Genomic DNA, 17215 nt, shown 5'->3' on the forward strand with positions numbered 1-17215 from the left:
ACAGAAGCCTGCAGCTTTAAACCTAGGAAACAAAGTGGCCTCCCGCCCATGGTCCTTCAGCATATAGCCATGAGAGCCTGGCCTCCCCTTACTTCGGCAGGATTGAGGTCAGCAGCAGCACTTCCCTTCAGCTGGCCTCCTCCGGAATCTCTGGGTTTGTCATGGGATTACAGTTTTGTCAGTTTAAGGGCTTTAAGGCCATCCTCTCAGAAGGCATAATGCTTCCAAGAAATATAGGAACTGCTCCATTCAGTAACAAAGCCCTCTGCTCTATAGATGGCTCACATACTGATCATAAGGGCCCAAAGAGCCAGCTCTTCTGACTCAGAGGCCGGGCTCAAATAACCCCTTTGTGTAGCCCCATAAAACCTACCATCCACGAAGCTTATAGGCCTCCGGGATGTCAGGATTCACAATGACCGTGCTTGAAGACAGTACAGAGAGGCTCCGTCCACCAAAATCAGAAACTCTAGCTCCTTTGATAGCCATCACGGGTTGTCTAGAACCATCGAATCTATCAGCCTGAGTAATGACAAAAACACCAAACAAATACAGTGAACAGGTGACACTAGCAGGAAGAACACACGGAACATTTTTACAGAAAATAAGGAAAACAGTCAAAATCAAGAGTAAATGCCGTGAGTGGTACATGGAATCTATCCAAGATAACTTCGCACACAAGAATCTGTTCAAAGATACAGCAAAACTAATCTAGAGTCAGAGGAAACATCATTTCACTGTGTAAAACTGAGATCACAGCCATAAAGGGTTTCAGATACTGCCTGGCCAGTTCGATCCTTCTTTAGGAAGGCCTACACGGTAAAAACCCCAAAGCTTTAAGGCAAGACAGCTGCCTGACTCTCTTGGTCTCTGCCTTCTGCATCTGCTCTGACTGCTCAAGGCTAATACTTACATCCTCTCCCCACAGAGTAGCAGTCACCACTTTCCCTGACATGTCCATCAAATAGATATTTCTCTTGGAAACTTCTCTGTTGTTAGACTTCACTGTGATTTTGGTGGCATCTTCGTAGCTCTTGCAGATCCCAATTATGTCTAAAATATAGGCACAATATGTCAGCAAAATAGGGTCAAGGCCCCCATTACAGCCTGATCAAAGGTTGAATGGCAAGCCCTTAAGTCTTACACTTCCTTTATAGGCTGCAAACAAAACTAGTCATCACAACTCTCTCTGCTCTCATACACAGACTTACCTATAAGTGAGTCTTTAGGCTTGTTCTCCAGGTCTCCAATCCCTGTGAAATCAAACTGAACTGTAGGTAAATGATGACCATCTTCACAGGGCGTGACGGAAGTCTCATTGTTGAAGGTCATCTCGTAGTCATTTTTAACCGCTGTGAACTGTTTGTTAGCAATCTTCAGGATGCCTTTAGAAATATAATAGACCTGTACAAGAGGCAAGCCATGGAACGTGGGTAGATTAAACAACTTCTTACCACCACGTAGTTCGCCAGTGGACAAGAGTCCCCCCACTGCTCACGGTACCACCCAACAGTTTCAGTTCTCAGGGTAACACCGCCCTACCTTGTTCATGTCAATAAGGGGAAAGAACTTGTCCACTTGCTCATTGAAAGCAGTAGCTCTGATTTCACCCTACAGAAGCATGCAAAAGCAGGTCAGAACTGTGTTTACTAAGTTTTATCCCTGAAAAAGAGGACACCTTGTGTCAAAATGACATCTTTAAGGCAGTCGACACAGGCACAAATGGGATGTGTGAGAGAGCTACAGACACTCCAGAAGCACACACATTTTTTTAAAAAAGAGATTTTATTTATTTACTTGACAGAGAGAGACAAAGCGAGAGGCAACACAAGCAGGGGGAATGGGAGAGGGAAAAGCAGGCTCCCCACTGAACAGGGAGCCCCATATGGGACTCGATCCAAGGACCCTGGGATTATGACCTGAGCTGAAGGCAGATGCTTAACAACTGAGCCACCCAGGCACCCCCCCAGAAACACACATTTTATAGTCACATATTCAAGTTATTCACCACAGTGAACAACCTGGGTTTAACCTACTGTGGAGCTTTATTTACTTTTTTTTTTTTTTTAAGATTTTATTTACTTATTTGACAAACAGAGATCACAAGTAGGCAAAGAGGCAGGCAGAGAGAGAGGAGGAAGCAGGCTCCCTGCTGAGCAGAGAGCCTGATGTGGGGCTCGATCCCAAGACTCTGGGATCATGACCTGAGCCAAAGGCAGAGGCTTTAGCCCACTGAGCCATCTAGGCGCCTCTACTGTGGAGTTTTATTAACCTCAAGTTAAACATTTTAAAAAAGGCAAAACAAACAAACAAAAAACCACAAGAAACCTAGTGATTTTAATATTCTGACAACAAAAATAAAAATAAATTCTGAACACTGTGTGACACGAATGAATCCCACAAGGAAGTGTGATGAGCCAAATGATTCACCAGCTGCCCTCACGTTCCTACCAAGCAAGGGATTACAACATATTTGGGAATCATTGCCAAAATGTTACAATACATCATGTTTTCACGTTGCCTGAGATTTGATTTTCACTTTTACTTTTCCATCAGTCAAAATACCATAGATGGGGGTACCTGGCTGGCTCAGTCACAGGAGCACAAGACTCTTGATCTCAAGGTTGTGAGTTCAAGCCCCACGCTGGGTGTAGAGATTACTTAAAACTAAGACAAACAGGGGCGCCTGGGTGACTCAGTGTTAAGCCTCTGCCTTTAGCTCAGGTCATGATTTCAGGGTCCCGGAATCAAGCCCCACATTGGGCTCTCTGCTCAGTGGGAGCCTGCTTCCCCCTCTCTCTCTGCCTGCCTCTCTGCCTACTTGTGATCTCTGTCAAAACAAAACAAAACAAAACAAAACAAAAAAACAAACTAAGACAAACTACAGATGGATAAGAAACTTAAACAAAGGGCTGAAATTTAAGCCAACTGACAGATTAGACTGATAATCTGGTAAAAAATTAGGTTCTGATCATTGATTTTGCCACAATCTAGGGGCGCCTGGGTGGCTCAGTCAGTGGAGCATCTAACTTTTTTTTTTTTTTTTTAAGATTTATTTATTTATTTATTTGACAGACAGAGATCACAAGTAGGCAGAGAGGCAGGCAGGGAGAGAGAGAGGAGGAAACAGGCTCCCTGCTGAGCAGAGAGCCCAATTCGGGGCTCGATCCCAGGACCCTGGGATCATGACCTAAGCTGAAGGCAGAGGCTTAACCCACTGAGCCACCCAGGTGCCCTGAGCATCTAAATCTTGGTTTTGACTCAGATTATGATCTCAGTGTCATGATCTCAGGGCTGTGAGAGCGAGCCCTGGGTCACACACTGCACTCAGTGGGGAGTCTGCTTGAGATTCTCTCCATCTCCTCTGCCCCTCCCCTACCTCATGCACTCCTTCTCTCAAAGAAACAAACAAATCTTAAAAACAAAAACAAAAGAGTCGAGTCGCATGTTCTACCTATTGGGCTAGCCAGGTGCCCAGTATAACTGTTGATCTCAGGGTCGTGAGTCCAAGCCCCATGCTGGGTACAGAGCCTACTTAAAAAGAATAAATAAATTAAAATAAAAAATTTAAAAATAAAAATAAAAAAAATAATAGGATTTTATTTAAGACCTTTAATCCTTTGGGGCACCTATCAAGATCAGTTGGTTAAATGTCTGACTCTTGATTTAGGCTCAGGTCATGATCTCAGGGATGAGAGACTGAGTCCTGTGTCTGGCTCTAAGCTGGGCATGGAGCCTTCTTAAGATTCTCTCTCCTCCCCACTGCACACAACGGGGGAAAAAAAAAGATCTTTAACCCTTTGCCCCCAGAGAGCACCAGAAGACTATAAAAGAGGACAAACAATAGTAACAATCCTGCTTATTTTTGGTCTACTACTGTTTTTCATCACATAGCCTTGCACAGAGATGAGCCCCATTTCTCAAATTACTTCTATTTCCCCACTTGGCAAATACTCACACTTTCATCAACTAGTTCTATGGAGAAAAGCTTCCCTTCCCCTCGGGAATTGCTCCAGGTACGGATCTGACTTTTGTTGGTAACTCGAGCACAGATAGTCCACCTAAAAACCAAATAGATTATATCAGTGCTCCGAGTTTTACCTGGGAAAGATCTAAAAGGTTCCCTATCATCTTCCTATAGCCTCTCTCATCTTATGCATATTCCATTTTTCAACGTAAGCTGTATTTTAACCCAGCTAATTAAAACCCCAAGATGACACACAGGTTTGACAGTTTGTAGAATAAGCAAGTAGTAAAACATACAAGATGATTTAACACTAACTCATTCCCCTGTCAAATTAGTAAATTTATAAACTCTCTCCCTTTTCCAAAAAGCATCACCAAGGCAACGGTATCCCCTTAATAAAAGGTTCTAAGCTAGAAGATGCAGTAATACCAGCAATTATATTCTGCCACTATTTTCAATTATGGGAACTGATAAAACTGGTGTCAAGCTTCTGTCTCCATTCTAACACAGCCTGAATATAAATACGAACTTATGGAACATGGTGTTGGTAAGCCACCAAAAGAAAACAACATGCTAAAGCAGTATGACCTCAGAGAGAGGTCACCAAAAAAAAGGAGGTACAAGATCCAATACATAGTCTAGGGGCTCATACTGAACGCAAGTGTTGGACACATTGGTTACCTTAGCCATTTTCCCTGCACTGCAAAAAATTTGAAGGTTAGATAAAAACATATCTGAAAGAATTCTGAAAAGAGAACTCACAAATTTTCAATGGCTAAAATTAACTTTTAATGGAAAATATCTGTTCAGGGTATATTAATGTGGCTACACAAACAGTACAGATTCTCTTAGTCAACTAAATCATAGTAACAATTTTTAAGACTAAAAGTCACTTATTTATAGCATGAGGAGATGAAACGCCTTCTGAATTATAACAAATATTTATTTTTACTCATAAGACGATAAAGGGGTCCTTTAAGCATTAAATATTTTTCAATTCAAATTCTTTCAAAACAAATGAAACTCCATAGGCTATAGCAGATTGCTTCTCTTGCCATTCTTTCACAGTAAGAGTTAGAGGTTGCCACAATTTGTACCCTCCTCCCCCCATGGAAGAAAAAAAAAAGATGAAACTTACTTTATGTGTGGTAACCCTGAAGTGCACACATAAATAACTCAAGAGCCCGTAGCCCCTAATAAGCTCTAACATCATATCGTAGGTACATTCTGAACTTACTCCATGGACTAACTCACTTGGATTGGTAAGGGGTGAGGCTGGCAATGGGTACCACTTTGACCTGTGTTCCTCCAGAACTATTCCCGAGGCTGGTACCTCCAGCTTTTCCAAATGTCTTTGAGGCCCCATAAGTCTTAGATGCAGTGGAACCTTTAAAAACAAACACAAAGGAGGACAATCATTATTCTATGTAAATCTTTTTTTTTTTTTTAAAGATTTTATTTATTTATTTGACAGAGAGAGATGACAAGCAGGCAGAGAGGCAGGCAGAAAGAGAGGAGGAAGCAGGCTCCCTGCTGAGCAGAGAGCCTGATTTGGGGCTCGATCCCAGGACCCTGGGACCATGACCCGAGCGGAAGACAGCGGCTTAACCCACTGAGCCACCCAGGCGTCCCTATTCTATGTAAATCTTATATACATTTTGTATTAACTCTCAATGACTGAGGTGTTGCTGGTGAAATCACACAAAATAAGAGGTAAAGTTTTACCTTTTAAGTAATCGAGAGATATGGAGATCAAAAAGAGACCAGAATAGGAAGCTAGAAAAGTGACTGAGAATTGAAGGCTCGGAACACAGAAGTTTACTACTATGTATTTGCTGACTGAAGCTCTGACTGAGGTCAAGGTAATAATTGTACTGAGTCCAGACACTGTTCTTTTGGAGACCCATCTTTCTACCAACCCCCCATGCCCCACAAAGATTCTATTTATTTATTTGACACAGAGAGAGAGAGAGAGAGAGAGCGCGCACACACACAAGCAGGGGGAACTGCATCCCAGGACCCCAGGATCATGAACCAAGCGGAAGGCAGACATCCAACCAACTGAGCCATCCAGGTGCCCTGGAGGCTCATCCTTCTTAAACTGTCCTTTGTATCAATGGGCAAGATAATGGGTCAGAGAAAGAAAATCAACCAACCCTCTTGACTGGTAAAACTGAGAGTAGGTCACTAGTTGCCTAAGGAAAAAAACAAAAACAAAAACAAAAGGAAAGGCTAGGAGGTAAGCGACATAGTGAATAAATCATCTGAGGTGAAGGATACCTATCACAAATATTTTACCTCAAAACATCTTCAGAGAACTCTGTGTTCAACTGGTCTAAATTAGGGCTGAAAAGTCTAGAATGAAATCTGTGGGACTGGGTTTAGTTGGGAGCAAAGGGCAAGAATCAGTTTTTGGTTCAAGACAGCTAGGCAGCTGGGCACCAGGATCCCTTCTGCTTCTTTATCCAAGCCTGAGCAGCTCCCATGTACTTGGAAAGAGCAGGTAACTAAAGCCTATAAACACACGCGTTCCTTTAAACGCACAGTTCCTATAAAGTTTCAACCTCTAAATGCAGAAAATGCAATTTAGTTCAATTACTTCCCATCTTCCCTACCAAAGCATTTCTTTAGGATGGAATTTGGCTGGAAATGTAAATCTACCATTATTCAGCATTTCTTTATTGAGTTTCCGCAGCCTGTAAGACACTATTCTAGGTGTTTGTAGCACTTAGTAAAAAACTATACATAGACTGTCCTGGATCTTAACATTTTCTATTCTAACCGGGGAGTCAAGCGAGAACTATATGCACAACAGTAATAACTGCCTCAAGATTATGCAAGGCTGGGGCGCCTGGGTGGCTTAGTGGTTTAAGCCGCTGCCTTCGGCTCAGGTCATGATCTCAGGGTCCTGGGATCGGGTCCCGCATCGGGCTCTCTGCTCGGCAGAGAGCCTGCTTCCCTCTCTCTCTCTCTGCCTGCCTCTCCGTCTACTTGTGATTTCTCTCTGCCAAATAAATAAATAAAATCTTTAAAAAAAAAAAAAAGATTATGCAAGGCAGTCCATGAACTTTGAAGAATATATGCATGTGTATACATACCTAATACTCTAAAGATATAATTACATAACACACACACACATGCTTCCCCTCAACACACAGCCGGTCTTTTCTTTTTTGCCATCCAGCTGATATGTGTTTGGACAACATTAACTGATTTAAAAAAAAAATGTTAACATAATCCAAAGATAGACAATTGGGAAAATAAATCTGTGGGAGAAGGGAGAATAACAACATACTATTTGTAGTTCAGCCTAAGGAAGTGACTATTAGATTATTTACCATCTTAGATACTAAATCTATTCTAAGACCTCCTTCAACAGTACAAATTTAGGAGTTGTATATAAACAGATCCACTTATGGGGCACCGGGGTGGCTCAGTCAGTTAAACGTCTGCCTTTGGCTCAGGTCACGATCTCAGAGTCCTGGGATGGAGTCCCACATCAGGTTCCCTGCTCAGTGGGGAGCCTGCTTCTCCCTCTGCCTCTGCCTGCTGCTCCCCCTGCCTGTGCGCTCTCTGTCACATAAATTAAAAAAAGCTTAAAAAAAAAAAATAGATCCACTTGTAAAGGGAGACAGATAGGAGATAGATTGACAGATACTGCAAGGTAGATAAAAATATCAAAGACCAATGGGGAAAAAGTCCCATGTCCTGAAAGTTTCACAGCAACATTAGTTATGTCTTAACCTTAATTTCTTAAAATCTCAGCATTGAAAATTAGTAACTAATGGTTGAGGGGAGTTGAGGAGGTGGTGTATAAGAAGCTGTGACAGAAAAAAGAAAATCTAAGAATAAATCCAACCTCTAAAAAGGCCAGAAAGTAAACAAAATGATTCCATTATAGCCTCTCAGGACCTACTACAGAGAGTTAAAGGGAAAAACAATTTCTCATCCAGGAGTCTGGGAAGCAGGACCTATGACCAATATAAATTATACCATCTTCACATTAAGATAAATATCCATGAGAACCCCACGTGGGAAACTTGGAGAGAGACAAGTGGATTCCAAATAGTTAAAAGGTGAGAATTTAAAAGGTATATAAATTCGCAAAGTCAAGAGAGTGTAAAAGGTAAGATGTGAGCAAGTACCAGATAAACTACTATTAACAGAGGACAGTGCATCATCCTGACAAAAAGAAGCATATTAAGTATCGATAAAGGACTATTTTTAAAAAGATTTATTTATTTATTTGACAGAGAGAGAGAGAGAGAGCGAGCGCGCACAAGTAGGCAGAGAGGCAGGCAGAGAGAGAGGGAAGCAGGCTCCCTGCTGAACAGAGAGCCCGATGCAGGTCTCGATCCCAGGATCCTGAGATCATGACCTGAGCCAAAGGCAGAGGATTTAACCCACTGAGCCATCCAGGTACCCCTAAAAGACTATTTTTAATCATTTGTTCAATCACACACTTTACAGTAAGAACTGGGCTTCTCCTTTGCAAGAAGCAAGGATCATGAATAGCATTTTGAAAATTCCCTTTAGTCCCAGGTTACATTTTAAAACATTCAGAATCCTGGTGCATATAATTAGCACATGTCCTCATGTGGCTATTTACCCATTGCTGAGCTCCCATTTTGCTGCAGGGGCTTGCTGGCTGGTGGATTGGCCGCTGAGACAGGGGGAGGAACTACCTGCTGCTGCCCGTGTCCTGAGGATCAGAAGAAAGACAATTTCAGTGCAAATAATGCAGGTTAAAAGATTTAAACTTAAGTAGAAGAAATACTCAGAGAACGTGTAAATTTTTTATTCTGTCAAAGACTCTCATGGGTCAGAATTCATGCTGGGGTATTCAACTGCGTGCTGTCAATCTGCTAGGGGTTCACTTCTGTTTTCATTATATAAAAGGTTGGCTCCATTTACCTTTCACCTGCTTATAATTGATAGCTTTCAGTTTTAATGAGGTTCTCTCCTAAAGCCTTGCCCATTTCTCCTGCATGAACCTGAAGTAAAGTCACTGGGCTGAATCTGTGACATTACCACTATTTCCATAGCAACAAATCGATGTCATCAACAGAACTGTGTTCACGGCAGGCTCTATCAGAAGAAAAAGCTGGGTGGTAAGAAAAACCTAAAAGCAGTTCAATTGTCTCTGAAGTGCTCCTGCTTCAAAGGAAAAGGAGACATTCAGAAAGGATTCTACCCTTTCCCTCCCAAACAAAGCAACCTTATTTTGCAACTGACAGTTGGTGGAAAATAAGAATTGTAAGAGCCTTAGGTACCGTGAAGTGCTAGGGAACTGTCACAGCAGGGAGAGATGAGATGGAGTTCAGAAGCAGGTGTGTCAAGGCAACGGGAAGATTAAAAGGAAAGGAGGGGAAAGGAACATGTCTCTCAAGCAGAAAATAAGAAATGCCATACCATGAGACTATTTATTTATTCCTCAACCCTTTCTACAAATGTTTAGGAGTTGAAGAATGTTAAAATTGCAAAATACACCTAATTAAAAAAAGAACAGGCTTATGGGATTTGATTTTTGCCTTTGTGAAGGCACTAAAAGTAGAAGTCAACCTAATCCAGGCGGCTCACCAAGAAAGATTTCCTAGAAAGTCCCACGAACAAAAATGGCGAGCCCTGCTGAAAAGGCTCCCTGCCTGCCACCTTGTCTCTGTGCCTTCTCCAACCACCAGGCTTATTCCTGCTGGTTTTCCCAAGGCCCTCACTCAAATGGGCCTATTATACACTGACTTCATTTCCTTCTGCCAATAGTTCTCTTAACTAGTACCACAAAATGAGAGTTAACTATGCCATTAGAGTGAAATAAATTTAGCATAAAATTAAAAAGGTTAAAAGAGAATTGCTTATTCTTCAGTTCTTCCTATGGGGAGAAAAATTAAGACCTTAATTTTATTTTCTTTAATCCCCAATTTCACCCAACCCCCCTCCCACCTCCCTTCTGATCATCGGCAATTTGTTCTGGAGTTGAGTCTGTTTCCTGGCTTCTCTCTCTTTTTCCTTTGTTCATTTGTTTTCTTTCTTAAATTTCACGTATGAATGAAATCACAAGGTATTTGTCTTTCTTGGACTCATTTATTTCACTTAGCATAATACTCTCTAGTTTCATCCATGTTGTTGCAAATGGTAAGATTTCAATCTTTTTTTATCCTTGAATAATACTACATTGTATATATGTACCACATCTTCTTTATCCATTCATCTATCAAAGGGCACTTGGACAGCTTCTGTAATTTGGCTACTGTAAATAATGCTGCAATAAACATGAGCTAAATATATTGTTTTGAATTCAAGTTTTTGTATTTTGGGGGTAAATACTAGTAATGTTATTACTGGATTCTAAGGTTGTCCTATTTTTAACTTTTTGGAGGAACCTCCATACTGTTTTCCACAGTGGCTATACCAGTTTGCATTCCCACCAAAGGGCAACCTCACCAACACTTGTTGTTTCTTGTGTGGTTGGTTTTTAGCCATTCTGACAGGTGTTAGGTGTGAGGGAGCTCTCACTGTATTTTGAACAGCATCTCCCTGATGCTGAGCATCTTTCACTGCATCTGTTGGCCATCTCAAGAACTTCTTTGGAGACATGTCTGTTCATATCTTCTGCCCATTTTTTAACAGGGTTATTTTTGGAATATTGAATTGTATGTAACAGTTCTTTATATATTTTGGAGGCTAAGCCTTTATCAGATCTGTCATTTGCAAATACCTTCTCTCATTCTGTAGGTTGCCTTTTAGTTTTGTTGACTGTTTCCTCTGTTGTGCAGAAGCTTTTTATTTTGATGTAGTCCCAGTAGCTTATTTTTGCGTTTATTTCCCTTGCCTCAGGAGATGTATCTAGAAAGATGTTGCTATGACTGATGTCAGAGAAATTACTGTCTCTGCTGTCTCCTAGGATTTTTATGGTTTCAGGTCTCACATTTAGGTCTTCAATCAATTTTGAGTTTATTTTTGTGTATGCTATAAGAAAGTTGTCCAGTTTCATTCTTTTGCATGGAGCTGCCCAGTTTCCCCAACACCATTTGTTGAAGAGACTGTCTTTTTCCCATTGTATATTCTTTCCTCCTTTGTTAAAGATTAATTGATCATATAATTGTGGGTTTATTCCTGGGTTTTCTATTTTCTTCCATTGATCTGTGTGTCTATTTTTGTGCCACTACCATACTGCCTTGATTACTATGATCTGTACTACAAACTGAAGTCTGAAGTTACTGGTACTTCCAGTTTTTTCTTTTTCAAGATTGCTCTAGTTATACAGGGTCTTTTGTAAATATTCCATACAAATTTTAGGATTATCTGTTCTAGCTCTATGGAAAATGCTGTTGATATTTTAAAAAATTAATTAATTTGAGAGAAAACAAGCAAGGATGCACACAAGTAGGAGGGGCAGAGGGAGGAGAGAGAATCTCAAGCAGATTCCACAGTAAGTGTGGAGCCCAACATGGGGCTCAATCCCAGGACCCTGGGATCAAGACCTGAGCTGAAGGCAGACGCTTAACTGACTGAGCCACCCAGGCACCCAACATCTTGAAATTTTAAAGTAAACCTTTTCTTAAACCAGTAGGGAAAAACTGGGTTGCTCAGTAAACAGTAATGGAGCTAAGTAACTGGAAAAGAAAAATAAAACTATTCTTTTTTTTTTTTTTAATTTATTTATTTGACAGAGAGAGATCACAAGTAGGCAGAGAGGCAGGCAGAGAGAGGAGGAAGCAGGCTCCCTGCTGAGCAGAGAGCCCGATGCGGGGCTCGATCCCAGGACCCTGAGATCATGACCTGAGCCGAAAGCAGAGGCTTAACCCACTGAGCCACCCAGGCGCCCCGAAAAATAAAACTATTCTTAACGTGCTTCATGAAATATATTCAAAAGATCCAAAAGATTTCAACATTTAAAGATGAGGCCATAAAAATACACAAACCCCACTCCACCCTACTTCCATGGTCTTCAACGTATCTAAGGTCATATCCTCATTACCATTCCTGCTTCATCAAGTGTGTCCCTGAAGAGGACATGGTCACAGGACAGTGCTGATCTCTTAACATTTAATTTCTTTAAAAACATAACTAACCTTTATGAGGTACCTAGAGTAATCAAATTACAATGACAGAAAAAAGTTGATTACTAGGAACCAGAAGGAGTAGGGAATGGAAAGTTATGGTTTAATGGATGGAGAGAGTTTGAGACAATGACTGAGAAAGTTCTGTACAAGTGCCTGGCTGGCCTTGCCAGTGGAGCACACTACTCTTGATCTCAGGGTTCTGAGTTCAGGTTGCACACTGGGTGTAGAGATTACTTATAAATAAAATCTTCAAACAAAGTTCTGGAGATGGATGGCATTGATAGTTATACAACAACGTGAATGTACTTAATGCCACCAAACTACACACTTAAAAATTATTAAGATGTGGGACGCCTGGGTGGCTCAGTTGGTTAAGCAGCTGCCTTCGGCTCAGGTCATGATCCCAGCGTCCTGGGATCGAGTCCCACATCAGGCTCCTTGCTCGGCAGGGAGCCTGCTTCTCCCTCTGCCTCTGCCTGCCATTCTGTCTGCCTGTGCTCACTCTCTCCCCCCCTCTCTCTCTGATAAATAAATAAAATCTTAAAAAAAAAAAAAAAAAAGAAGTAAAGATTAAAAAAAAAATTATTAAGATGTAAATTCAGTTGAGTATTTTATCACAATTTTCAGTAACATAACTTGACTATTTACCTGTTCTAGGTTGAATATTTTTTGATATTTTAACGTGAGTTAAAATGAATGTATTATAATTTCTTTTTTTTTTTTTTTGGTGTTGGGGATTTTTAATTAAAAAGCAAACAACAGGGGCACCTGGGTGGCTCAGTGGGTTAAAGCCTCTGCCTTCAGCTCAGGTCATGATTCCAGGGTCATGGGATCGAGCCCCGCATTGAGCTCTCTGCTCAGCAGGGAGCCTGCGTCCCTCTCTCTCTTGCCGGCCTTTCTGTCTACTTGTGATATCTGTCAAATAAATAAATTAAAAAAAAAAACTTAAAAAAAAAAAAGCAAACAACACTACACAAAATACTGTTCATTATTTTACAACTAAACTAGCATAATGGCTATTGGAGAAATATCTGTAGAGTACAAGGAAGGGCTCAGCTGGTCTTTGTTCAGAAACTCCAGGCTGAACACATATAAAAATCCTAATTATTCATGTTTAAATGTCTGCCAGTCTACACGCAGGTAACTAAAAATAATAAATTAATTTTTTATATATATACATAACATACATGTATATGTATGTATATATATTCCATTTGCAGTTGCTAAAAATCTGTCAATCTTTTCTCTCCCAACCCCATTTTTACCATATGCCTTATACACACTTCTTTCAAATACCAGCTTGGTATATAAGTTGTTCACCCTCATTCCCAATAAGGATAAGAAAAAATACAGAGAAATTCAAACTACTTAGCTAGACAACTTACCTAAATATAAAATATTTCCAAACAATTGAAATAAGGGGAAAAACATGTGTCTAAAGAACAAAGTATTCTATTTAAACATTTTGGAGGGGCGCCCGGGTGCTATGGTCCATTACGTCTGACTTCGTTTTGGGTCAGGTCATTATATGAAGCCCTCCACCAGGCTCAGTCAGCACTGGGTGTGAAGCTGCTTAAGATTCTCTCTCCATGGGGCGCCTGGGTGGCTCAGTGGGTTGAGCCTCTGCCTTCTGCTCAGGTCATGATCCCAGGGTCCTGGGATCAAGCCCCACATCAGGCTCTCTGCTCAGCGGGGATCCAGCTTCCCCCTTCTCCTCTGCTTGCCTCTCTGCCTACTTATGATCTCTCTCTCTCTGTCAAATAAATAAATCTTTTTTTTTAAAAAAGATTTATTTATTTGACTGACAGAGATCACAGGTAGGCAGAAAGGCAGGCACAAAGAGGGGAAGGGAAGCAGGCTTGATGCAGGGCTCGATCCCAGGACCCTGGGATCATGACCTGAGCTGAAGGCAGAGGCTTTAAACCACTGAGCCACCCAGGTGCCCAAAATAAATAAAATCTTAAAAGAAAAAAAAAAAAAAAGATTCTCTGTCACCCCCTGCCTCTCCCTCCAAAATAATAATAATATCTTTAAAAACCTAGAGTATCAATCAGGCTTTTAGTTTGTGTTTAAAAAGCCATCGTTTAAAGGTAATCATCAGGAGGTGCCTGGGTGGGGAGCCTGCATCTCTCTCTTTCGCCCTCCCCCACTCCTCTCCCTGTTCGTGCTCTCTAAAATAAAATAATAAAACCTTTGAAAATTTTGGAATATTTTGATTTGGGACAAGTGCAATTAACTGCTAGCTTTAATGCTAGTTAAAGCAAAATCTCATCTGTAGTGAGGCAAAGAACTGAAGCCCAAATCCCTGTTCCATTACAGCTCTCTGGTGAGGACAAGGGACTTCAGTTGAAAGTTTATTCCTTAGGAACGAAGTGTTGTTTATTTACCGGGAAAAAAAAAATAGAAAAGAAAAGAAAACAAAAAAAGTTGGGGCAAAAGTGATGAAAAGCTTTACACAAAAGCAGTACAACGGTAACTCCCTTTGGTAAAAAGTGTAAGAAATGTCTTGTACGTCTGTTCACAGGTACTAACTCTGAGCCACACAGAACTATGGTGCACAAGAAGCTGGAGCAGTTCTGCTAGCACAACAAAGTGCATTTCTTTCTTTCTTTTTCTTTTTTTAAAGTAAGCACTAGACCCAACTTGGGGCTCAAACTCAGGACCCCAAGATCAAGAGCTGTATGTTCTATCAACTGAGCCAGCCAGGGATCCTTAAAGTGTATTTCTTTCTTTTTTAGAAGATTTTATTTATTTGAGAGAGAGAGAGAGAGACAGAGACAGAGAGAGCAGGAGCGGGAGGGAGAGGGAGAAGCAGGCTCTGCGCTGAGCGGGGAGCCTGATGTGGGGCTCGATCCCAGAATCCTGGGATCAGGACCTTAGCCAAAGGCAGCCACATAACTGATTGAGCACCCAGGTGCCCTAACGCTTATTTCTTTTAATAAAAAATTGACAGTATGTATATTTTTTATACTAAGGTAGATTAGTAAGGAAGCAGGTAGAAAACAATTTCAGGGTAGCTAAAAAGAATGGCTGATTTGAACTTGCTGATAGGTTGAGAAGCAGAGGAGAGTAAAGGGTGGCCAGCAAGGGATTTATCTGAAATCACATCCACAGGTGATCAATCCCAAAGCCAACATGCATGTCCCAAAAAAAATCCAACAGGTGATCTATGTGTTGTAATTTCTTAGCAGTACATAATACAGTCTAATAAATAGCACAGTCTATTACAATCATTGTATTCTCAGACTCGATGAAGGATATAGCATATTTAATAAGAAATCAATTAGGCCTTATAACAGATATATTAATAACACCTACCAATCTTTGAGTACTTACTATGCACCAGGTACGAGGCTAAGTGGATAATCCCATTTAATCTTTAGGCCTATGACAAAGATGGTGTTATTATGTTCATTTCACAGATGAGAAAACTGGGTTAAAGAGGTCAAGTAACTTGCCCAAAGTTATACACAGCTGGAGGAGGCAGAACCTAGTATTTTTTATTTTTTAAACTGGGTTTCTTTTTTTTGTGTGTTTAATATTTATTTATTTGACAGACAGAGATCACAAGTAGGCAGAGAGGCAGGCAAAGAGAGCGAGGGGGAAGCAGGCTCCCCGCTGAGCAGAGAGCTCGATCGATTGGGGCTCGATCCCAGGACCCTGAGATCATGACCTGAGCCAAAGGCAGGGCTTAACCCACTGAGCCACCTAGGTGTCCTCCAAACCTAGTCTTTTTTTTTTTTTAATTTAAGATTTTATTTATTCATTTGACAGAGACACAGTGAGAGAGGGAACACAAGCAGGGAGAGTGGGAGAGGGAGCAGGCTTCCTGCCGAGCAGGGAGCCTGATGCGGGGCTTGATCCCAGAACCCTGGGATCATGACCTGAGCTGAAGGCAGATGCTTAATGACTGAGCCACCCAGGCACCGCCCCCAGAACCTAGTCTTAACCAGGTTTGTCTAACTAGATCCATCCAGTTCACCACCATCTAGTTAATTTTTAACTGTAAGCAACTAATTCTGGCAGACAAAACTCTAGTTACACAGAACATAACTAGGAAATACACAGCAGTCAGGAAAAGTTACTAAGTCATTCATTTATTAGAGCAATCCTTAACTCCTGCTATTGGACCACACCTGCAAAGCTGACACAGGAGGTAAGAGATAGCACTGAAACCAAATGGACAACGGAAGTCCTAGTGCATTCTAAATAGCAACAATTGCCTTTCAATTTAATGCACTGCAACACAGCTGCTGATCACAAAACCTGAAATTAGTCTACAGCGAAATGAAAATCTTTCTAAAAACTAAAATTATACCCCAAAGCAGCAATGCAGAGAATCAACTAATGCTAATCTGTTTTGTGCCACCTGCAAATGAAACCATTTCAAGTAAAATGAATCAAGGTGATAATTTTAAGACTCTTTTGCTCTATGTCTCCAAACCAGGGGGAAATAGGACATTTAAAAGCAGACTCTTAAGGGCGCCTGGGTAGCTGAGTCGGTTGAGTGTATGACTATTTCAGCTAGGTTCATGATCTCAGGTTGGTGAGATGGAGCTCTGCATCAGGCTCCCCACTCAGTGCGGCGTCTGCTTCCCTTCTCCTTCTGCCCCTCATTGTGCTTTTTCAAACAAATAAATAAATATTCTTTGGGGGAAAAAAGCATACTCTGGCTTCTCAAGTTATTTGCAGTTGCACTTACCATTTCTACTATCAGTATAATGGTTAAGTGAGGCTGGCTCAGTCAGCGGAGCATGCCACTCTTGATCTCAGAGTTGTGAGCTCAATCCCCATATTGGGGTGTAGAGATCACTTCAAAGAAATTTCAAAATATAGGGACACCTGGGTGGCTCAGTTGGTTAAGCATCCGCCTTCAGCTTGGGTCATGATCCCAAGTCCCTGCTCACCTGCTCACTGGGGAGCCTGCTTTCTCCCTCTGCCTGCCACTCTCCCTGCTTGTGCTCACACTAACTCCATCTCGCTGACAAATAAATAAAATCTTCTAAAAAATTAAAAAAATATATTTTTAATTAAAAAAAAATATATATATATATGGGCTCCTGGGTGTCTTAGTTGGTTAAGCTGGGTGCCATTGGCTTGGGTTATGATCTCAGTGTCCTGAGATCAAGCCCCACATTAAGCTCCTTGCTCAGTGGGAAGTCTGCTCCCTCTCCCTCTGCTGCTC

At 41.3% G+C, this 17215-nt stretch overlaps 1 protein-coding gene across 1 annotated transcript in view; it reads right to left on the reverse strand.

The window, feature by feature from the left end:
- RPA1 (replication protein A1) overlaps nt 1-17215 on the reverse strand; it is a 75323-nt gene that overhangs the window by 14517 nt on the left and 43591 nt on the right. Inside the window, exons 6-12 of the mRNA XM_082707096.1 lie at nt 8577-8669; nt 5222-5354; nt 3959-4061; nt 1543-1611; nt 1212-1404; nt 914-1053; nt 374-522 (exon numbers count right to left, since the gene is read on the reverse strand). Coding sequence (XP_082563222.1) covers nt 374-522; nt 914-1053; nt 1212-1404; nt 1543-1611; nt 3959-4061; nt 5222-5354; nt 8577-8669 — 880 coding nt within the window. The remainder of the gene's footprint in view (nt 1-373; nt 523-913; nt 1054-1211; nt 1405-1542; nt 1612-3958; nt 4062-5221; nt 5355-8576; nt 8670-17215) is intronic.

The sequence above is a fragment of the Mustela nivalis genome (genome assembly GCF_964662115.1).
Source record: "Mustela nivalis genome assembly, chromosome: 17".
Lineage (NCBI taxonomy): Eukaryota > Metazoa > Chordata > Mammalia > Carnivora > Mustelidae > Mustela > Mustela nivalis.